At 43.8% G+C, this 24,014-nt stretch overlaps 1 protein-coding gene, 1 long non-coding RNA gene and 1 pseudogene across 5 annotated transcripts; 1 reads left to right on the forward strand and 2 right to left on the reverse strand.

The window, feature by feature from the left end:
* Positions 1-721: 721 nt before the first annotated feature.
* On the reverse strand, positions 722-1,652 carry LOC4332816 (flowering-promoting factor 1-like protein 5; annotated as a pseudogene). The gene has a single exon (XR_010740433.1). The product of XR_010740433.1 is annotated as a flowering-promoting factor 1-like protein 5 (transcript).
* Positions 1,653-8,846: 7,194 nt separating this feature from the next.
* On the reverse strand, positions 8,847-9,318 carry LOC136355870 (uncharacterized). Its single transcript, XR_010740413.1, has 2 exons — positions 9,230-9,318; positions 8,847-9,092 (listed from the first exon to the last, which is right to left on the reverse strand). It is a non-coding gene; the product is annotated as an uncharacterized lncRNA (long non-coding RNA).
* Positions 9,319-16,445: 7,127 nt separating this feature from the next.
* On the forward strand, positions 16,446-23,324 carry LOC4332818 (E3 ubiquitin-protein ligase JMJ24). 3 transcript variants are annotated; one of them, XM_015776850.3, is made up of 13 exons: positions 16,446-17,151; positions 17,240-17,397; positions 18,311-18,410; positions 18,521-18,653; positions 18,746-18,800; positions 18,884-19,643; positions 20,019-20,348; positions 20,838-21,257; positions 21,354-21,426; positions 21,870-21,955; positions 22,452-22,571; positions 22,665-22,735; positions 22,929-23,324. In XM_015776850.3, exons 1-13 carry the CDS (start codon positions 16,774-16,776, stop codon positions 23,026-23,028), a joined length of 2,784 nt encoding a protein of 927 aa, XP_015632336.1. In that variant the 5' UTR covers positions 16,446-16,773; the 3' UTR covers positions 23,029-23,324. The 3 variants fall into 3 exon arrangements, with proteins under 3 accessions (XP_015632336.1, XP_066164809.1, XP_025879678.1); XM_066308712.1 differs by having other exon boundaries at positions 16,620-17,151; positions 18,016-18,410; XM_026023893.2 differs by having other exon boundaries at positions 16,620-17,151; positions 20,838-21,426.
* The last annotated feature ends 690 nt before the right edge of the window (positions 23,325-24,014 follow it).

Below are 24,014 nucleotides of genomic sequence, written 5' to 3' on the forward strand. Positions count from 1 at the left end.
CGGAAGCTTCATTTTGGAAAAGGAGGGTCAAATAAGCAAACTTAAAAAAATATAGACAAATTAGCAGTTAGGGTTCAAAACGGGATCATATAAGCAATTGTCCCAATAATTAATAACCCATATATATTCACCTTTCTTAATATATAAATGGAGTACCTAGCTAATACGCACGATTGTGAACCATTTATTATGTGCGATATAAAATTTATTAATTCTAGGCTGTCCTTTTTCTTTTTGCCCTTAATTAATATCCCCGACCTGTGCTAGCTGATTGAACGTATCAATGGGCAATGCATACAAAATTCATCAGAGAACGTGCAAACTGTGGAATTAAATGTTGAACATATTGTGGGGGCAACTTCCTTTTTCTTTCGAGGGTACGTAGAGGAGATTTTATTATTATTATTATTATTATTATTATTATTATTATTATTATTATTATTATTATTATTATTATTATTATTATTATTATTATTATTATTATTATTATGCAGCTTGATTAAACATCGTTCGATGTAGTCCAGAACCTCGATCAGCTACTGGCTAGCTAGCTAGTAATGTGCCAAGCGTAAATACCATGCATATTTTGAGCAGCTCATGGCCTATACTTTATTAGTATGATCTCTCTTAACCTTTTGCGACATCGATCCTTACATATAAATTAAAGCTGACAACTGACAATATCTCGCAAACACAAAAAAACTTGTAGTAATAATTAGTGTAGCAAATTAAGCCAAATCGATCGGCCAAATGTGTGTATACATATATATTCGTGTTACATCACCTTTGCAGGCGCACATTGAGCAGGGTTTGAGACACACTAATGCAACAACAGTGTACAACACGGTTACACGGCCACACAATCATTAATAATGCCCCGGCCATTAATTTAATCCGGACTAGTCCGGCCGTACATGAACACGTACACACAGCACACAATAATGCATGCTGATATATGTGTGTGTGTGTGTGTGTGTGTGTGTGTGTTCGTTCTCCACGCGTCACACAAGAAACTTAACCAAGCCAAACTATATTAATTAAGTTAACTGCAAGCTCATCAATATAATCAAGCAAATTAACCTTTTTGCTTGTGCATGCATAATACAGCCATACAGTACTGTACACACACGCTTTATATATGCTAAAAATCAGTCGTACGTGCCCGATCGATGAGTAGAAGTGGTACGCAGCTGGCAGCTGATAGCTATGGATCATCATAATTCATACTAGTGATCATGGACGACAGATGTTAAATTAGCTAGCTAGTTATCAAGGACCTTGAAGTGGTCGCGGTTCTTGAGGACGACGTCGTACATGTGGGTGGAGCGGAAGCGGGCGAAGTCGCGGGGGAGGGAGATGAGGTCGGCGCCGCCGTCGCGGCGGTGGAGCTGCACCACGGCGCGGTCCTCGTAGTAGCGCTCCCACCCGAGCCCCGCCAGCCTCCGCTCCAGCGCCTGCAGCGACCCCATCGTCTCGTTCGCCGGCACGTACACCAGCCTCCTCTGCCTCCTCCCCGTCCCCCCCCTCCACGTCCGCCTCCAGCTGCATCACCCCGTCCCTCTTGAACACCCACACCCCCGTCCCCGCCATCCAACTCACACGGTTTTTCTCGATGTTTTCGTGAGAGATGTTGTTTACTGCTATAACGTTGCTGGGGTGGGGGTGGTTGGTTTATATAGGCCACCACCACCACCACGATGACGCTGCTGTCGATCGCCGGCTGCGACTGCAGTAAAGCATAGCTAGGTTCAGTGGCACGGCAGCAGGCAGGTAGGGTCTGGGACCGTGTGACCGGTTGACCGAATGAATGGATGAATTATGAATGAAATGCAATGCAATGGCACGCGTGGACACCGGGAGAGGATAATACAGATAACGGAATATGCATGTGCGGGGAGGGCGACCCGTCAATTCAATGTGGGGGGGGGGGGGGGGGGGTCCTACGGACGGGGTGAGCTGGATAAACAGAGGGGATCGGAGGAGTCCAGAGGAACGCATCAATGGCGCGCCATGCATGGCGGTGGTGGTTGTATTATTTGTTCTTCAACAGCTTCCTCTGATGATGATTTTTATGACAGTCTCATTGCAAAATATCGATAGAACCATCACCACTAATAGCGAGTACAATAACGGAAAACAAGAGAGAAGGAATGCAGCACGGACATTATGTGTGTATGAGAGGTTGGATATATATCAATGTTGTAGTATATATATACTTATACTCCCTCTGTCCCATAATAGATGACGTTTTTGACTTTTTATTTGTAACGTTTGACCATTCGTTTTTTTAAAAAATTAGTGCAAATATAAAAAAAGATAAGTCATATGTAAAGTACTTTTAATAATAAAGCAAATGATAAACAAAATAAATAATAATTCCAAATTTTTTTAAATAAGACGAATGATCAAACATTGACAAACAAAAACTCAAAAAGACAAGTAATATGGGACGGAGGTAGTAGGTAATAACTATTGTATGAATGAGCTATTAGATTGGCTATAGATGATTTGGAGTTAGTAGTTGGCTATACTATTAAACTTATTAAACTTGCTCTAATGACCGCATCGAGGTTTCTCTGACGGCCAAAGGTGGCGCCAAGCGACCAATGTCTACTGAAAATACGTTTGTTTTGCTGGCGGTAATCGACCGCAGGGGTGAAACCGTTTTCGTTGCTGGACAAATATAGCCCAGTCACCTGCGAAAATATTCTTCACGCGTGTCCAGCTAATGATGTGCGCCAGCGAAAATGTTTTTCAATTTCTACCGATGATTTTTTGGTGACAGTCTCATTGCAAAGTATCGATAGACCATCACTACTAATGGCCACATCGAGTTTTCTCCGACGGCTAAAGGTGGCGCCAAGCGACCTGTGCCCAATGAAAATAGGGGCAATTGCAAATTTACCACCGGTTTTTTTAATATTGCAAGGATGCCACTCGAATGACAGTTCTAATGACATTTTTGCAATTTTCTAGTGGCAGTTTTGCAATAACGATTCAAAGTAGTGGTAAATTTGCAATTGCCCCATAAAAATACGTCCCTTTTGCTGGCGGTAATCAATCGTAGGGGTAAAACCATTTTCCTTGACGGGCGACGTAGCCCAGTCACCTCCAAAACTCAACATGGCCCCATTCGTGTAGAAGGTAAGATTTTACCAGCACTGGTGGAGAAACGTTTTTTTACTCCCGGTTTGCAACCCCCTATAGTCCCGGTTTTCTAACCGGGACTACGAATCTGGGACTAAAGATCGCTATCTTTAGTCCCGGTTCAAATACCCGGGACTAAAAATCGATCTTTAGTCCCGGTTGGTAACACCAACACCAACCGGGACTAAAGATGGAGCCATTTTTAACCCCGGTTGGTATTACCAACCGGGACTAAAAATAAAGCCAGATCCGGTTAGTATTTTCTTTTTTCTTTTATTGTTTTTTACTTTGAATATTGATTTCACCATATCCCCAAATCATCCCTAAAATCACAGAACAAAAGATCATCTCCAAATCCCAAATCGATCGTCTACAAATCCACCATATCCAAATACATCACAAATAATCAAAACAAATACATCACAAATTCTAAAAAGAAACATCACAAATACATCACATATTTACATCGCACAGATCAAATACACCACAAATTCTCAAAAGCAAATTCATCGCTTCACCGCTGTCACTTGGCCGCCGCCCTCCGCCAGGCCACACGGCCGCCGCCGCGGCCGCTTCTGCCACACGCGCCGCCTGCACCGCCGCCGCCCTCCGCCGGGCGGCAGAAGCGCCGCCGCGGCTGCATCCGCCGCTCGCCGCGCGCGGCCGGGCCTGCGTCGGGGAGGGATCTGCCACGGCCGCAGGGGAGGGGGAGGAGAGGGGAAGGGGAGGAAGAGGGAAGAAGACAAGAAGGAGATGAGAAGATGAGAAGGGAGGAGAAGATGGGAGAAGATAAGGGAGAGGAGGAGAGATGAGTGGATGAGAGGATAAGGCTGTTGGTCCTCTCGAGGAGGCGCGGCGCGATTTTTTTTTCGTTTTTCTTTTGTCTCGGTTGTTATAAGCAACCGGGATTAAAATTGGATCTACCAACCGGGACTAAAGATCATAGAGGGGTCTAACACATCTTGCCTTCTTTCGAACCGGGACTAAAAATGATCTTTAGTCCCGGTTAGTGTTACCAACCGGGACTAAAGATCAAAAAGTGACGTCAGCTTTTTCAACCGGGACTAAAGATCATTTTTAGTCCCGGTTTTTATTTAAACCGGAATTATTATGGATTTTGGGCAACCGACCAAAGATGGTTTCTCTACCAGTGCAGTTTTCCCAAAAAAAAAAAAGGAAAAAAGAATGTAGAGCTGCTGTGAGTTGGTAAGAGGAATGCATGCATCGCTCAGCTTGGAAAGGATGTATGTGTACCCAACTACCCATCGGTATACACATCCACTGGCCCTCCTCCCCTCCCTGATCACCTTCCCACTGCACCAACCATGCCAATCATCCTGAATTCCTGATTGGTATATCCTTCCATTAATTTGATCGATTCACGTGTAGCTAGCTTATAGTTAGCCCAGCCAGCTCGATCAACGGCGCCTACGGTCATACAGGGCCACCACTCCACAGTCCACACCAATTGAGGCAGAGGACCCGGCTATACTCGAGCTATAGCTAGACTTGGGACATATTCTGTGATGATATTTGACGGCATCAGGTTCACTATAGCTTTTCTCTCCGTGGACATCGATGGGGCGGATTAGGCCTGTTTGGTTCCCAAAATTTTTTCAAAAAACATCACATCGAATATTTAAACACATACATAGAACATTAAATATAGATTAAAAAAACTAATTGCACAGTTAGGGAGGAAATCGTGAGACGAATCTTTTTAGTCTAATTAGTCTATAATTAGCCATAAGTGCTACATTAATTCACATATGCTAATGACGGCTTAATTAGGCTCAAAAGATTCGTCTCGCGGTTTCCAGGCGAGTTATGAAATTAGTTTTTCATTCGTGTCCGAAAACCTCTTTCAATATCCGGTCAAATATCCGATGTGACACTCAAAAATTTTATTTTCGGCTTTTCGCGAATTAAACATGCCCTTATTTTGGCCCCAAGGAATCAAGCAATTCAGCGGCCAGCGACCAGCGGCAGCAGCCGCGGTCATTCCACCGCGCTAGAATTGCTGCAACTAATACATTATATCATCATGCGCTCGATGGATGGGTCCGTACGCCTGGACATATCATCTTCGTTTTCTCGACCCACTGACTGTATCATCGCATGCATGCGCGTTTTTTTTTTTTGTTTTTTCAGACAGAGGACGCTGACAAGCGGAAGGCCATCAGATAAGGGGGGGACCGGGTCGGCCGGGCATGAATTATTGCTACACTGTATTAGGCCATCACCAATGCGTAACCCCAGGTCATCCCCCTATCCCCCTCCGTCCGTCGCCGATTGCTTTATCGTTGGCATCATCTCCCATGATGGAACGCGTCCCTCTGTTGGGGGGACGTGTCCCTCGCTCGCTTTTGGCAGGGGAACACAGCCGAGGGGGGCGCGTTGGGCACGAGCGTGGCCTGTGGACACCTTTCCTACCGAAAAATTTCCCCTTCCACTCCTCGTGGCCGCCGGCGACGGGAGAGAGAGGGGGAGAGAGAGAGGCCAGCGGCAGCGGCGAGGGAGAGAGGTGTGAGTCGGCGGCGAGAAGGAGAGGGAGACGAGCGGCGGAGACGATGCCAGCGACGACCTACGCAACCTCCTCCGCCGGCGTCGCGGCCTCCTCCTCGATGCGACGCGGCCGAAGCCGCTCCATCCCGATCTGGCCACGAGGGGGCCAGATCCACGCACGACGGCGCCGGATCTGCCGTCTCCGGCTGCCGGCGGCGCCGGAACCGAGGTCGGCGACGGTGCCGGGGTGAGGCGGCGACGAGCGGGGGTTTTGCCGCCTCCGGCCGGCGACGGCGTCGGCCTAGGTCGTGAACCCGACCCAGCGACGACCGCGCGATGGAGACGACCCCGCCGGCGCCGCTTGCCATCGGCCACCGCAAGGGAGAGAGAGGCAACGACGAGAGAGGGAGAGAGAGGCGGCGACGAGAGAGAGAGAGAGAGAGAGAGGGGATCCGGCGCCGGCGAGGTAGAAGGGGAGGGCGGAGGAAACGGAGCGGCGGGGGAGAGAGCGGAGGAAAAATCGGTGGAGAAGAGTAGAGAAAGAGATAGGAGCGGCTGTAGGGAGGGGTATTTTCGGATTTTTTCAGTTGAGGCTACAGGGGCCAGGACACTCATTGTGAGCTTGAGTATCTTCATCCAGTTAGCTCATATTTTAGGGAGCACATCTAGAGCGTCCTCAATTGTGAGATGAGTTCCTCGGAGAGTGCCCTCAGTTAGTGAGGGCATCCATAGAGTGTCCCTGATTATAGATACCCTTACTACTACTACTGGGACCGTGAAGGTGTACCCCTCGGTCTCAAAAAGAATTCAATCCTAACTACAAAGTAGGATTTGCTTTTTTTTTAATGGAGTAGTACGTACCAAATGGTAATCGGCTTTATTTTGTGATTTCCCTTCAAATTTCCTAGCTAGGGTTATAAAATAGCCATTAATTGGGGATGAAAACATTCAGAAAATGGTAGCCTCTACGGGAACGGTTCTCGGTTGGTCAAGAATCAGCCATATTTATCAATTTATTTAACTATTTAGTGTCGGTTTGCAATATAATGCTTAAAAGATTTAGAAAAATATAATTTTTTGTATGGCTGGAATCGGAAACGTACCACTTTTACTGAAACCATGGTCGATTAGCAATTTCAGTCACCATTTTTAACCCCTCCCCCTACTCCATTCCATGTAAATTTCAACAGAATTTAATTGTAGTTGCGCGCCAGATCTGTGATCCAAAAAGATTCATATGAACCTTCTCCCTTTTGTTATTCTCTAAGAGTGTGTTCAGGAGTACACTTTCCCAGCTTTCACTGCGCATGCTTCCTAATCTACTTAAAAAAACCTTTTTTAAAAATATATATATTGGAATATTGCTTTAAATATTATATTGATTTTTAATAGTACTTAATTAATACGCTAATCTGCAGCTCCATTTATATGCCGGGGAACCCAATCCCCAAAACGTATAACCTAAATTTGCCTATCAGGCCATTCCCAACCCAAGACACTAGACATAGTTTCTATAAACTCCACATTATCAAGAAACCAATACTAGACACTACTCTTCAATATAAGCACAACTATTCTATACTTAAATTTAATGCTACTTATCTCACATGATATCTCAGATGTTGTGTAGAAAACATATTTCATGCAAGACATAGTTTCCTTCTCTTTCCTCATTTATTCACTTGCCACATCATTTTTCATCTTATGTGGCAGCTTATTTAATGTTATGGATACCATCCTATTCATTGGGTTAGGAATGTCCTCATACGGAGTATCACACTATTAAAAAACGATTTTTCATGACGTTGCCCTATAATTTTTGCTGGTAGAAAAATACGAAACAGCCAGCGAAAACATAATGAGGGGTGGGGGGGCTACGGACCACCATCGAAAAACAATTTTTACTGGCGGTCACACTAAGAGATCCGCCATAAAAAACAACTCAATTTTTCGAGGCGGGCCTCTTAAGCAATCGCCAGCAAAAATTGGATTTTCACTGGCGGAGGCTAAATGTACCGCTTGTAAATAAATATACGCCTTATTTAATCTTCTCCACTTTGCCATTCTCTTCTTCTCCACTTTACCCATTCTCTTCTTCTCTGCTCGCGAGCTCCACTCCCTTCTCTCCCCTCCCGAGCTCCTCCCTTCTCTCCCCACACAGCAGAGGTGATGCAGACGCGGTGGCGCGGCAAAGGTTGCGGCGGCGTGATGGGAGGAGGCCTAACCTTCCCCTTTCCCTGACACATCAATAAGAAACAAGCTGCAGATTATCTATGTTTTACTGTATTATTGCTACCGGGCATTATTTATATTTAAGATTTAACTACTATTTTCTCATAAATAATGTTTTGAAATCTTAAATATATACTAGTATATAGTACCGAAGTACGTTACGAAAGATATAATCATGTAACTTCCATTTCATAATAATTTACAGTTCATAATAATCTAACGATTTATAGCCTCTTTTGGAATAGATGACACTACTACGAAAACCATCTTTTGTGGCGGTTATTTTAAGTTTTTGCTGGTGGAATTTGAAGCCGCCACAAAGCAAAGGCCAGTGACGCCAGCTAGCGAAAAAATATCTTTGCTGGCAGCTGTCTTAAGCTAGCCGCTAGCAAAAATGACCATTTTCGCTAGTGGCACCATTAGGTCAACTGCCAGTGAAGAGATTTTTCCCAAAAAAGAATTAAATCCACATATTCATCATGATTTTCAAAACAAAAACACCTCAACATCATTTTCAAAACAAAAAAACACATCAACATCAACAGATTCATCGATAGATCAGCAGATTCACATCAACATATTCAACAAATCAGCAGACTCACATAAAAAAATTAACATAAACAAATCCTTCACAGGAAGCAAATCGATTTCACAGCAGTCAGCATGCATCAACAAATCCTTTACAGGAAGCAAATCGATCTGGAGAGAGGCGGTCGCCGTCCTGTCGCTGCGGTCGCTGTCGAGCCGGAGAGCCGGAGAAAGGCGAAGGGAGGTGGGAGGTTGGAGGCACAGAGAGGAGAGAGCCGCGCGCCGTCACCGCTGCCAGCACGCGTCGTCACCACCGAGACCCACCACGCGCCATCCGCTGCCGCCGAGCGTCGTCACCGCTGAGCGCCGTCCCCTTGCCACTGCCGAGCCCCTACCCCGTGCCGCCGCCGCCGAGCCCCCTCCCCGGTCTCCGCCACCACAGATCTGGGGGGAGATGGCGGATTTGGGAGAGGAGAGGGCGGATCTGGACTCGTACCTATCTAGCCTCCGCCCATCCCGCACCAGCACCGGCATCCTCCTCCCATCCCGCGCCGCAGCCTCTGTTGTCGCCGCCGCCGCCTCCCCTCCCCCATCCGGATTTGAGAGAAGGAGGGTAGCCGCGCAGAGAGGAGAGAGTTGTATGCCATTGGTAGGACGGACCTTCTAAAAAGAGTGGCATGCTAGTGGAGCATTTTATAGAAAATAGTACAAATTCCAGTTAGATCAAAACGTACTACAGTACAACTTTTTAACGATGATTCTTAAAAAGCAGTCAGTTGTAGAGTTGTAGGTAAGATTGAGCATGCATGGCCCATACCAAATTTCAATAACAGAATCTTTTGTGCGTAGAGAGAGAGAGGGGGGGAGAGTAGAGGGAGAAGATAGATCTCCCCTCTGCCACCCCTTGTTCCTTCTATCGTTCAAAACATGAGCCATATCAGACTCTTGACACGGTTAATGACATTTTTTTTCCCTTGTTCCATAGCAGTATGAAATTTGTTTCTGTATATGTGCATTGAAAAAACAATTGCAGCTGTAAGCCTGAAATTATGCCTTGATCAATTTGCAACTAGTCCCTTTGTTTCATATGAAAAGATGTTTTGCCTTTTTATAAGTTAAACTTTTAACTAAGTTTATAGAAAAATATAGTAACTCTTAAAACACAAAATTAATTTCATTAAATATATTTTGATAATATGTTTATTTAATATTGAAAATATTGTTATGTTTTTCTATGAACTGATAGTCAAATGACTTGGAAAAAAAAAGTTAAAATGTTTTATAGTACGAAGCGAAGGAGTAGATATATAAAGTCCGGTGAAATTATTAACACAATATTTGTCAGGAATTGGTGACAAATCGATCGGTCACCGGTGACCGCGCGTCGCACAGAAAAACGATCGGGCATGCGTGAATGGCCACTGGCCACGTAGCTGAATTCCAAATAAACCAAATCTTAACCCTGTTGCCTCTGGGAAGTATCGAAAAGGATCCAACTATAGACAGATCACAGATAGAGTTCTTTCCGTTTCCATCTTTACCTTCGTCTTTAGCTATAAATCTGGACACACAGTTATTCAAATTTATAGCTAAAAAATATTTATATTTTGGAACGAGAGAGTCCTAGCGGTTCCATCAAGATTCAAATCAAGACGAAGAAAACAGAAAACATGGAATGATTGATTTTGCATTCGTCCTAAAACATAAACAGTAGTACCACAGTAATTTGGAGTATCTCAGTAGTCACTAGTCAGTACAGCTTTATAGGTCACGGGTGAGGAAGTTCAATCTGCAATAGTTAATCACGGAGGTGTACTCTTGATTCTCTCCGTACGTGCAGGCAGATGATTAATACTATTGTGAAGCAGTGCATAGAAATTGGCAAAACACTGTGCAACATCTAGGAGGAAGTACGGGCAATTTTGGTTTCTTACAATAATATGGTAGGGTAAGAAATCAAATGTTTGGCCATCACATTTTTGGTAAAAAAAATTGCTTTTAATCCTGACTATTATTGAAGTTGCCAATTAATTGGTTGTGCATACTTTTATCAGTCCAAAATAGCTCAAGAAGTAGTTAAAGCACTAATTAATTAACGAGTGTAGCTTATATTTATGGCATCTATTTTTTTGAATGAAAAATAGTAAAATCGTTTTTACATGTAAATTATCACCTATTTCATTGTAATTATATTGTAAGGTTTAATATTTACATTATATTTTTTCTAATATACCATGTATATAGAATTAGAATTAAAAGTAATTTATTATCAACTGAAAATAGGACATAGAAGGATACTTACATATAGACGACATAGGAAAGAGATGATGAAAAAATGTGGCGTCATAATTTTAGCAATACCGTTAATAATTCATATGTGTTACTCATTACATGGTGCATGCTCAAGTGGACTATGAGTTGAGTAAAATCCATCACTGGTCTCTAAACTTGTACCGATGTATCATCCCGGTCTCTAAACTCGCAAATCGACCATTCATGTCCTCAAACTTGTTTGACTGTGTCATCCTGGTCCCTAAACTTGCAGATCACTCGTTTAGGTCCTCCAACTTATTCAGTTATGTCACCCGGTCCCTAAACTTGGATTTGAATATCATCTGGGTCAAATAGGACGGTATAAAAACTTTATATTTAAAAATAATTCATATTTTTTTCATGTGAACTCTAATGAAGGCAAACTTTATATCAAATTTGTAGCCCTCGACGCGATCTACAACTTTGTAGTTGAATTTTTTTTATTGTAAGTCATTTTTTGTCCCAAAATGTAATTTTAAAATTAAAATTTCAAAATCTATAAATATGCAACAATATTTTGGGACCCTAAACAGTTTTAATTAAAAAACTTTTCAACTACAAAGTTGCAGGTCACGTCGAGGGTTACAATTTTGATACAAAGTTTGTCTTCATTAGAGTTCACATAAAAAAGTTATGAATTATTTTTTGATATAAAGTTTTTAGACCGTCTTGTTTAGGGACCAGGGTGACACAACTGAACAAGTTGGAGGACCTAAACGAGTCATCTACAAGTTTAGGGACCGGGATGATACAGGCGAACAAGCTTGAGGACCTGAACGGTCGATTTGCAAGTTTAGGGACCGGGATGACACAGCGGTATAAGTTTAGGGACCGGTGATGGACTTTACTCTTATGAGTTCATGATAACCTCACTCAGTGTAATTATTCACGTACTCGATCGGTTTGGCAAATAACTTTTCTTTTAATTTATTTACAAAGTGATAATATTTTTGTCAAAAAAAATCATATTTTTATCCCAACTAAATTAGCAGGGGGTAATTGTTAGATACACGATAGTTAGATATACATATAACATATTCTGTCAAAAAGAAAGTGTGTACATCTATACAAAAGAACTTGCGTTTCTCGTTGCCAATGCCTCACCACCAAATTAAACACACATCCATGACAATATGACATATGTCGAGGATGAATCGAATTCCTCACTCATTTAAGTTGCACAGTATGAGGCCCATCGATCGAGATGCGAATTTTATATGAAGGCCCATAAGTCAATGGCGATGACGCCCGATGATCATCGGGTGGGCCTCTTTGATCGTGTAAACCTTCAGTTTCTGGGCTTACCTCTTGATTCCTTTTTGTTGGGCTCTGTCTGAAACTCTGAATGGATCTGGCCTTTTCCCAGCTTTACACAGTACATTGAATTAGAAAAAGTACACCGAAGGTCCCTCAACTTGTCATCAAGTTACAAAATCGTCCCCTAACCGCAAAACCAGATATCCGGTGTCCCTTAACTAATCAAAACCGGTCACAGCAGATCCTTCGGTGGCTTTGACCTCGATTTTATCCTACATATCGGCTGAGTTAGCGTGGGACCCACATGGGCCCCACATGTCAGTGTGGCCACGTCAGCATCCTCTCTCTTTCCCTCTTCTCTCCCTTCCTCATATCTCACTCACTTCTCTGCGGCACGACGGCATGGTGTAGGACGGCAGCTCGTTCAGCGGTGCGACGACCCTGGCGCGGGGGCAGAGCGGCCGTGCAACGGCGCTGTCTGGCGAAGGATGGCCGCGTCAGCGCAGTCGTGCGAATCCTGGGCGGCGGTTTCGGCGTGGGCTGCCCGGCAGCAGCCATGTGCCGTGGCAGCGCGGCGCGGCGGCCGGCGACGCGGGGGCAGCGGCAAGGACGGATGAGAATCCGAGGATACGGAGGCAGCGGTGAGGAGGGATGGGGATCCAGGGACGTAGGGGCGGAGAGGTAGCCGTCGAGCTCGGCCCCGGCCGAGCTTTGCCGCCGCCACCGCTCGCTGGGCTTGGTCAAGGGAGGGGCCGGTGAGCCCGTTCGGACAGTGAGGAGAAAGCCATGCCCACCTTCCCCTTCCCCACGGCGCAGATGAATGCCGAAGAAGAGATGGAATCTGAGACAGGAACGACAGCGGTTGGAGTGTGCTGGGGCATGAGCGGCGACAACCTGCCGCCGGCGAGCAAAGTCACCGAGATGCTCCGAGAGAACGGCTTCACCGTCGTCCGCCTCTACACGCCGGACAGCGCCGCTCTCGTGGCGCTCGGCAGCACAGGCATCTGCGTCGTCGTCGGTGCGCCCAACTACGACCTCCCCGCCCTGGCGCACGGCAGGACAGCCGCCACGGCCGCCTGGATCCGCGAGAACATCCAGGCCTACCCGACGGTGTTATTCCGGTTCGTCGTCGTGGGCAACGAGGTCTCCAGCGCCGACATGCAGCTCCTCGTCCCGGCCATGGAGACGTCCACGCCGCGCTCGCGGCGGCTGGTTTGGGACACATCAAGGTGACGACGTCGTCCGCCTGCGCCAGCCTGCCGCCATGCAGCTGCTCCCCCGCGCAGCTGTTCCCCCGCTGGAGCCCGTGAAGAAGAGAGGAGAGAGGAATAGAGGTAGGGAGGGGAGGTGAAGAAGAGGCTGATGCGTGGGGCCCACGTGGATCCCACGCTGAGTCCACTGCCATGTCGGATAAAACCGGAGTCAAAACCGCCGAGGGACCTAGTTTGCACTGGTTTTGTAAGTTGGGGGATACGTTGTATCCGGTTTTACGGTTGGGTGACGATTTTGTAACTCGATGACAAGTTGAGGGACCTTCGGTGTACTTTTTTCCATTGAATTCGAAAGCAAGCATTGTGCGATCAGGTTCAAAATTTATGATTGAAATACAATTTGAATAGTGAAAGGATTATCGAGTGGTATCTTCCATGCTATGGTATTGTATAAAATACATGATTTTGACAAAAATATATGTGCAGAACAGAGTATTATAATGATACAAATAGAACTCAAACGTCTTCCTAGAAATTTTCTATAGGATTGTTCAATTCTTTGTTTGAAGGTCTCCCTAGAAATTCCCATAGGATTAAAATTCTTTAATTTCCTATGTTTTCCTACAAATCAAATAGGTTTAAAATAGAGAATTGCAAAATGCATAAAAATATAGGAATGATGGCTTGGTTAGACTGCAGGAAAAATATAGGATGGTGAGGAGAGAAAAAGACTCAAAGAAAACTTTTCATGAAAACATGATGTATGGATTGAGGCATCTTATATGGATTTCATATGATCCAATAGCGTGCAGTCCTTTATTTCAAAGGTCCGTTTAGGAAAAAAATGTCCATTAAAATTAAAATCATACAAGACCTTTTGAAACAATCATATAGAAAATTCACACGATCCCATAGGATATCAGAGTACCTACCGTTCATGGTAACATAAATCTAAACGTAAATCCCATAGGATTGTTCATATTCGATCGATCTAAATTCACACATAAATCCAAACGTTTGCATGAAAGCATTAGTATCATTCTAACAACTGCATTAGCCATTTTGACGTTCGTTTCATTTCTTTTCTCGCTGGTCTCACCATGTTCATGTTGTTGTCACACATTGACTTAATTTCATATCATCCTTCTTGTTCCCGGGTGAATCCGGTGAAGACAGAACTTGTCACCCGGTTGAAATTAGCCAAATTAGCCAAATCCAGTGGTGGTTTGTTACCGAGAAAAAGATTTATGAGTTTGATGACAGGAGAAAAAGATTTAAAAGAACATTCGATGTATAGCACCAAAAATAACTTGGTACTATAAGAATTTTTCTTCGACCAAAAGCATAGACTACCAGTTTTTCTTTAACCTATAGCACTTCTGTTGTATTTTGAGGTGGCGACGTTAGATCGGGGTAGAGAAAATTATCCTCAGTCTCATTTGCCATTCGTTTTCCACACCACATACACTCATCTCTTTCCTGTTCCTCATCTCCTCTTTCTCGTTCCCCATCTCCTCGTTCTACTAAGCATTATCGCTTGAAAAAAAGAAATATATGTTAAATCCTATTCTGGACACAAGACAAGTTCTATCTTATTCCATGTTCTAGATAAGTTCTACTCATGCCTTTACCTAGCAGGTAGCTCCCTTTAATCCACCGTCGTGAGCAAGCCACCAACTGCCGCTATCGTTAAGCAAGCTGCCAGTTGTCGTCGTCAAACAAGCTGCTAGCTGCCATCATCAGCGGCGTGACCACCGTCGCCCTTTGCCCAACGTGGAATGCCTTACAAGCAACCGCCGCCATTGCCCTTTCTCTTCCGTGGTGTGCGACATTACGGCTCTGTTCTTTTGGAGGGGTTGGTAACCCCTCCTCTCTTCATAAAAAACGGAGCGATAGATTAACACACGATTAATTAAGTATTAGCCATAGAAAACTTTAAAAATTGATTAATATGATTTTTTAAAGCAACTTTCTTGTATAAACTTTTTGCAAAACGTGTACCGTTTAGCAGTTTGAAAAGTGTGTATGTGGAAAATGAGGGAAATGGGTTGGGAACCCATGAGAAAGAACACAACCTAAGTATGATGGAACGAACATCAGCCTAACCATGATTGCTATGCTAGACATACATGACCAGGGGAAAATTAGTATATCTAAAAATAAGTGCTGACTCACGGCTAAACACTCCACCATATTTATGGTTGTCATGGAAGTGCTATGAGTCAAATAAAAACTGGTGGTCTGTGCTTCTGGTCGAAAACAAAAGGTTCTTTTTTTTTGCCGGATTGTTTTCTTCTTACGTATCAAATTTTCTCCAAATTAGAGGCATCGCCCGTCCCTCACCCTCTCGACCACATGTCGTCTTAGATAGTTGAATTGCAGGGGCCATCGTTCAACCTGAAGGTACATGAGTGCTACAATCAACAAGATGAGACGGACCCTCTTAACCTGTAGGGAGAGGCCACATCAATAGTTGCCGTTGCTCTTGGCACTATTCCCTACCCCTTTCCTTATTTCATTGTGATATGAAGAAAATATAAGACAATGAGCGAAATGATAGTGATACTGTTCTTTTTGGTTAAGATGTAGTTTCTATCTCGGTTTTCATCGGTACTTATTTCAAAACCGCTAAAACGGTGTGTTTTGTATGAAAACTTTCTATATAGAAACTGCTCTAAACTATCAAATAAATCCATTTGTAATAATTAAATTTTAGTAATTCATAGGGCGTTAATGCTTTTCTTGTTGTACGAATCATCAGCTTCGAACAGAACCCACGAGCGTCGATTTTCAATCTGACGCCGCTTGTAGATGCATTGACTGTCCTGCAGTACTGCCTGGCGAGCCCAACCCCCACGGCCGTGCCAAGTCGTCGCATCGCACCAGGCGATCTCGTCGTCCCTTTCCTTGTCGCAAACCGCGCTGGCCCCTCTGCAAACTCGTCTCGTACCGTACCCCAAAAAAGCCCAAATCCCTCACTCCACCCGCGTGATCTCGCAGGGGCAATCCGGTAAAACTCCTCCCTGCCTCCTCCTCCTCTCCTCCGCCTCAACGCAACGCGCGTGCTGCTGCGCCGCGCCGCGCCTCGCCTCGCCTCGCCTGTGTGTCTCTCTCTCCCCCACAGTGCGCAGCACAGCACAGGTTGTGTGACGCAGGGAAAGGAAAGCGGGGGACGAGGAGAGGGGAAAAAAAAGGAAGGAAGGAGTTACTACTCCCCGCACCAAAAACCAGGCGCCAGCAGCAGCAGCAACCAGCAAGCGGAGAGGAGATGGAGACTACTACTCCTCCTACTTGCACCGCAGCCGCAGCCGCAGCCCACCACCACCGTCCGCGCGCGCGGCTGCCTCCGCAACGCAACGAGGAGAAGAGTCGAGGAGCCCAACCACCACCCGAGACTTGACCCCCACCCGCGACTCTCATTCGATCACGCGGCGCCCACCCACGCTTTTACCCCTTCCTGGTTTCCTCTCCCCTCCTCCCCCTTCCCCTCCCCGCGCGATCTCCCCAAACCCTAGAAACCCCCCTCCTCCGCCGCGGCGGCGCCGGCGGCGGGGTGTGACGCCGCGGTGGGGGGACGGGGATGGAGGCGGCGGCGGCGGCGGCCGCCGTGCCGGAGGAGCTGCGGTGCAAGCGCTCCGACGGCAAGCAGTGGCGATGCAGCGCGCCCTCCATGCCCGACAAGACCGTCTGCGAGAAGCACTACGTCCAGGCCAAGAAGCGCGCCGCCTCCTCCGCGCTCCGGGCCTCCCTCCGCAGGTCCTCCGCCTCCGCCTCCGCCGCGCGGGGCACGACCCCGCCTGCGCGGATGGCGGTCGCGAGGCCCATCTACGGCAGGGTCGCGGGGGAGCCGGTGTACGTGGCGGAGCCGGCGCTGCCGCCGCCGCCGCCGCCGCCACGGAGGAGGCAGCCGGTCCACGGGCTGCCCATGGGCAATGCTGCCGGCGCGCGCACCGCGGCGGTGAGTTGGGTTCCGGGACGCGTTCTAGTTTTGGGTAAATCCACGGTGTGCTTGGTGCTGATTGATTCGTCGTGCCTTGTGATGGTAGGAGCTGGTCGGGAGGGGCTCGGCGGGGCTGGTTGCCTGCAGCTCGGCGGCGGGGGCGGCAGCGGCCGCAACCTGCCATCAGTGCCGGAGGGTCGCTAATACCATTTGTTGTACAAGCTGCGACAGAAGGGGGTACTGCACCAACTGCATCTCGAGATGGTATGCTCCGGTATATGTTGTGCTGTTATAGAGTAAATTTTAGTTCCCCATAAGGATGATTTCCGAGTAGATTCAGAACAGGCTTGAGGACTGACCATTTGTAACTATTATTAGAGAATTTTATTTTCAGCACTCAGTTTTTGTGTTCTAAAAGTCCCTGCTAGGTGCAGGGTAGCCACCGCGATTAAGCATTAGATGGTGGATTATGCAGCTAACCTGCCTTGGGGGCTATTCTGCTGCTACTTTAGTGTTATATCGTGTATTTTTATGTAATATGCTTGCTAATTGCTTGGAATTCTCTGGTCGAGTTTGCCCTAGGCAGAGCCCTTGCCGACCTATTAGAATCTAGCATCTTCTTCAACTATGTGTGCAGCTTATGATTAGTATATGATCACACTGAAAGAATTATTCCTCAGAAGTTGTTGCTAGACAATTAATGTTTGTGATCACACTGCGGTTAGTAATGGTAATTCCCAAACTATCATCTTATTGTTCACATAGAAAACCCTTGTGTATACAATGTTTTTTTTTTTTAAAAAAAAAACTGTTTTAGGGCATTCTATTCCAATATGCAGCCAAAGCACATGGATATTTTACTAGTTACCTTATTAATTTCAGAAGTACAATCTTCGCCTTGTCTTTTAAAGGCTAATTTTTCCCCATCGGCTCACTCAAAATCACCAAATGCAAAGGCAATGGCTATCCGGACACCACAGACCTATCATATGAAGTACTCCCTCCAGTCACAGAAAAACTGTCCTCGTTGGAAGTGTGAAGCCAAACTATTGAAAATTGACCAGGACATCCTTGTGATTATTTGGCCAGATTTCATATATCTAGCCATCTGGATACTTTTGGATCATTACATGCATTATGTTGTCCTACACTTTTTTAATGTTACCATGAACTGTAGGTACTCTGATATCCCAATTGATGATGTTCGAAAGGTTTGTCCAGCATGTCGTGGCATTTGTAACTGCAGAGTTTGCTTACTAGGAGATAATGTAATAAAGGTATTTAACCTTTACCAAGAGTTTTTCCCTTCTCCGTTGCCATATTTATTTATTATTTTTATGCTGACTGATTTTTCTTAAATTTATTATTTTCACTCTTAAATCACAAGGCAAGGGTTCAGGAGATATCTGCTGTAGATAAGTTGGAATATCTTCATAGCATTCTGGCATCTGTCCTTCCAGTATTAAAGCAGATTTATTCTGATCAATGTTTCGAAATTGGTGTTGATACAAAAGCTTATGGTATTCCAGTTCCCCTCTTAACATTCTTTTCTGTTATTTTCATCCGAATAATCTCATATTTCTAACACTAGCGCACCATATTCTTTGTGTAGGACTTAGGACAGATATAATCAGGGCGAAGGTCAATCCTGATGAGCAAATGTGCTGGTACTGTCTGTTGCTTATTTTTCACAAGAAGATTCTTATTTCTATGCTTTGGCTTGTAGTGATACCTCAAATTATCCTCGCAGTGACTTCTGCAAAGTGCCAGTATTTGATTATCACCGACACTGCCCAAGGTGTTTGTATGACTTATGTCTTGACTGTTGTCGAGACATAAGGCGATCTAGGACCAGTGTTGCAAGAGGAGAATATGCTGAAGGTCGTGTGGTAGATAGAAGTAAAGATACTTCGAATAAAAGAGCAAGAATGGAACCATCTGCAGAAAGTGCAAATGATAAGTCAGTCCCACAACGAAGGGACATAAAAAATATTGACATTAGATCTTTATTCCCTACATGGAGAGTCAATAATGATGGAAGCATTACTTGTGGGCCTCATGAGGCTGGTGGTTGTGGCTCCTCGAAGTTAGTGTTAAGGCGAATATTCAAAATAAACTGGATTAGTAAGCTTGTAAAAAATTCTGAGGAAATGGTCAATGGTTGTAAAGTACATGTTCTTGAGAATGGATGCTCATCCTGCAATGATGGCAGAACATTAGAGTTAACTGGTCATCGTAACTTTGGTGTCTCAACATGTTCAAATAATGGTGGTATTGATCGGTTCTGTGTGTTCTCTCCTGTATTAGAGGACTTGAAATCTGAAGGTATTATTCATTTTCGTAAACACTGGATAAAAGGAGAACCTGTAGTTATCAGGAATGCGTTTGAGCCTTCTCTGTCATCAAGCTGGGACCCACTAAATATTTGGCGAGGAATCCAGGAAATCATGGATGAAGAAGTGGATGACGATGTCATTGTCAAAGCTGTGGATTGCTCAAACCAAGCAGAGGTTAGCAGGAAATTTTAGTTGCTAATTTGTCTTTCTGAACAAAAGTTACTCTTTTTAGATAGAGGAATAGATTTATCTCGCCTTCTGCATAAGGCACGCGAACAAAAAAGTTGCTTCCTATTTGAATTCACTGTGCCTCCTGTTTGCACTATATAGATTCCCAAGTGCTATGACTTCTATTCTGGGATGTTGCCATGCTATTAACTTTTAGTGCTACTGCTAGTCTATTTGAATATGAATTCATGATCATAGCACGTATTACTCATCTGGCAAATATGTAACATAGAAGTGATGGATTGGATAACTTTTTCTAGCTACCAAGTCTTAGTACTATGATCATCTGAACAATATATCCTGTGTTCTATTTCTTTTCAGGTGGATATTGAGCTGAAACAGTTTATCAAAGGTTATTCAGATGGTCACAAGGGGGAAGATGGGGAATTGATGATGCTGAAATTGAAAGAGTGGCCCCCACCCAGTGTATTGGAGGAGTTTCTGCTATGCCAAAGACCAGAATTTATTGTCAATTTTCCATTAGTTGATTTTATACATTCCAGGTGGGGGCTCCTAAATCTTTCTGCTAAATTGCCCCCAGACACCCTACAACCTGAAGTTGGCTTGAAGCTGTTAATTGCATATGGAAGACATCAAGAAGCTGGTAAAGGTGATTCAGTGACAAATCTAATGATTAACATGGCTGATGTGGTAAGTAGGGCTTTCTAGATTCACTTCGAGTTTCTTGTGATTTTGTTGCAAAGGGAGGAGGCAAGAACATGCGATTTTCTTTTAGATCCTGTTCGAAGATTCGTGCTGTCAAGCACCAGAGTAAAGGTAAAGGGTGGGGAGGGGAAAGAGAAGGTTGGGGAGGGGAAAGAGAGGGTGCTCCGAGGTTATGGTAGGAAGCCAGGCTGGCGTGTGGCACTGCCCTGTGTGCCGGTTGGGTGAGAGCAGTGGGTTGGGTCGAGGTTGGGGGAAACGAAGAACACAAGCGTGAATAGATTGGGGCAGTTAAAGGGCATCAGGGGATGCCCGGATGGGCAGGAAGTGGATTAGGGAGTTGTCTGATCTGTTGGATATTTATCCAATGGTCAGAAAGGAGAATGCTTGAGGGAGAAAAAAAACATTTGAATTCTAAACAGATAAGTGCATGAAATAAAAGTCATCTGATACATGTGCTATTTATTCCTCTTGTAGGTGCATATGCTAATGCATACAGCCAAAGGGCATGACGTATGTCCAAAGAGGCTACAACCTGAGCGATCTGAAAAGATTGCCAATGGAATGACAATGCATGTAAATGCTCATGCACCTGTTCAAAATTTGAATGTGGATATGGGGGAACAATCACCTGACCATGTAAGCTCAAAGTTTGATGAAAGAGCGCATGCGTCTGCCTTGCGATTACAAGAGAAGTCTTCAGATGCCAAACTTAATTGTGGTTTCGAAGGCTCTTCAACTGAGTTATCTTGCTCGTCACATTCAGAGGAACCAAAAGTTAATGGTTCAGAAAGAAGTCAGGCTGGTTCTGTTTGGGATGTGTTCCGCAGGCAGGATATTTCAAAGCTGAATGAATATTTAACTGCTAACTGGGAAGAACTGGCAGCTAGTAGTCAGGTAGCGCTCTCTGTAATGACATCACAATTCTTTATGACGGATATTGTTGACATATCCTTGAGAAAGCTATTTCATGATTATCTGTTTTTGTTGCAGGTTAAGAATCCTATTTATGAACAATCTATATATCTCAACAAGTATCATAAAAGGATACTGAAGGATCAATATGGTAAGCACAAAGTACGGCATGGATGATTGTCGCTTCTAAATTGGCAGATGATTTAGCTGTGAACTTATCATTACTGATATGCCATAGCATCTCATTTCATGTAGTTACTTCACTCACTCCTCAGACTTTGTGTCCATATTCCAAAGAAAACATTTCATTGCAATACCAAAGCAAATAGACAATAGCTGTCTAAATTTCCAGTAACCAATAAGACTCCATTGGTTCTTTGCTTGAAGGGCAACCAAGTGCTGCAGTCTGCTTTGCTAGGATCTGCTTGCTGCCTGATCTCTGATTTCCGTGCTACAGTACATGCGCTTAGTGAACCATGCAGAATGCTAATAATATTTATGAGGATAATCTCAGGCTATTGAAATTTAGTTCTATCTTATTAATGTGGTTCTAAGTTACTTTTTGTGAGAGCCTTAATTTGGATCTTGTTACAGGAATTGAACCCTGGACATTCCAACAACATATCGGTGAGGCTGTATTTGTTCCTGCTGGCTGCCCATTCCAAGTGAAAAATCTCCAGGTGTGATTCTTCCGTTCCTCGTATTTGCCCTTTTATTGTCCTTAAATATTTTTGTTTGCTTTGTAAGTGATCATTTAGAATATGCAACCTAAATATGTGAAGATTTTGGATAAAGCATAATTTTTGCTCCATCAAATTCTTACCATGGTACTCCAAACACTAATTATGTGCTCATACTTCCCTTCTCTGTATGGTCAAAAGCTTTCTTCTATGAATAAAGAATGTGCTGATGTGAATGTCGATTTGGGTAAACAATCTCTATGGCGGTTAAAAATTGGGCAAATGAACTATAAAAAACAAAAAATGCAGGGTTTTCATATAATCATATGTTTAATTATCTAGTGATTTGGATGTAGACATACCAAAAGAATAAATACAGATAGAAAATAGATGCTGGGAGGCATCGATGCTTAGGGAGCACATGATAATTGCACATGGTGTTGATTCTCTCTCACTGGAGAGTTAAATCTTCTCTTTTTTCTTCAAAATGTTTCAGTCTACGGTTCAATTGGCTCTTGATTTCCTGTCACCGGAAAGTTTGGGGGAGTCGGCCCGAATGGCCCAGGAGATTCGCTGCCTACCAAATGATCATGATGCAAAACTGAAGATGCTCGAGGTACCTGACTAGTACTAATCTGGTTATAAGTTGACTTCATGCCTAACTTTCTTAGGTTTTGGAGAACCTGAAAAAAGTTTTGTCCCTGTACAGATTGGAAAAATCTCTTTATATGCAGCTAGTTCTGCTGTCAGAGAAATTCAGAGAATAACCCTCGATCCCAAGTAAGTGGATTATTTCTTGGAGTATTAGAGAAAGTTTCACCTGTTGTGTTCATTTCTTTATGCATTGCCTGCCAGCTTGGAATTATATCTTGAGCACCGTCATCAAATTATTAAAACTTTGAACTATAACATCTCGAACAACTTTGCTATTTACCCGTACAAATTATAATCAGTTTCCTTCGCATTTTCTCAGGTTTAATCTAGACCTTAAATTCGAGGATCAGAATCTAACTCAGGCGGTTTCTGAGAACTTGGCTAGAGTCACCAAACAACGGAATGTACCATGCAGCTGAGATACTCCATTTAAATTAGATATAGCAATTGTACATGTATTACATGGTGTCATATGAAAGGAACACAATGACACATTCTAATTGTTATCAGATAGCATAAGCCCTCACCTGTATATTGGAATTGGACTAGGACTAACGGCTGAGCTCATGTAAACAGAATAAACGTGGAGCAATTATTTAGCATTAGATTGTCAGAATGAGATTTACTGGGTTGCTTAGAGACTGTCACTTTGATACAACTAATTCTTCTGCCGCTTCTGGGAGAAATTTTACATCTGTTGACTGTTATTAAGTAACTTTGCTTAACATGTTGAACTTGTTACAGTGAGCAATCTGTATTCTGGAGATTGGCACTGTTTTATCATGGTGAATGTGCATTTTCTCGAAAGAGAACTAGTCTCCTTCCATTGCAGATGAACTAGCTTACGAAGTACTCCCTCCGTCCCATAATATAAGGGATTTTGAGTTTTTGCTTGTCCTGTTTGACCACTCACCTTATTAAAAAAATTTGTGCAAATATAAAAAACGAAAAGTTGTGCTTAAAGTACTTTGGATAATAAAGCAAGTCACAAAAAAAATAAATAACTCTAAAATTTTTTGAATAAGACGAGTGATCAAAGAGTACAGATAAAAACTCAAAATCCCTTATATTATGGGACGGAGGGAGTAGTGCATTTGTGTGACTCCAACCATCTTGTTGCTAGTGATAATAAGTTTTGAAAGAAGTGTTGTTTTAAGAGATACTATGTTTGTTGAGTAATTTTCAACGTAATTTCTTTTTAGCGTTAGTTTTTAAGTCGCTACGAATAAATACGTAAAAAAGTTATCTATATTTTAATTTTATTCTCTAATAAGACATTCTGGCTTATTAGTTAATATGGGCAAAGGCTCTAACCATTGGCAAAATTTAACATTTAAAACTTAACTTTGGAGATAATTTTATGATGTTTTCAATGAAATATATTTTATTGTATTGGCTTTTAAGT

Source organism: Oryza sativa, chromosome 3 (genome assembly GCF_034140825.1).
Source record: "Oryza sativa Japonica Group chromosome 3, ASM3414082v1".
NCBI lineage: Eukaryota > Viridiplantae > Streptophyta > Magnoliopsida > Poales > Poaceae > Oryza > Oryza sativa.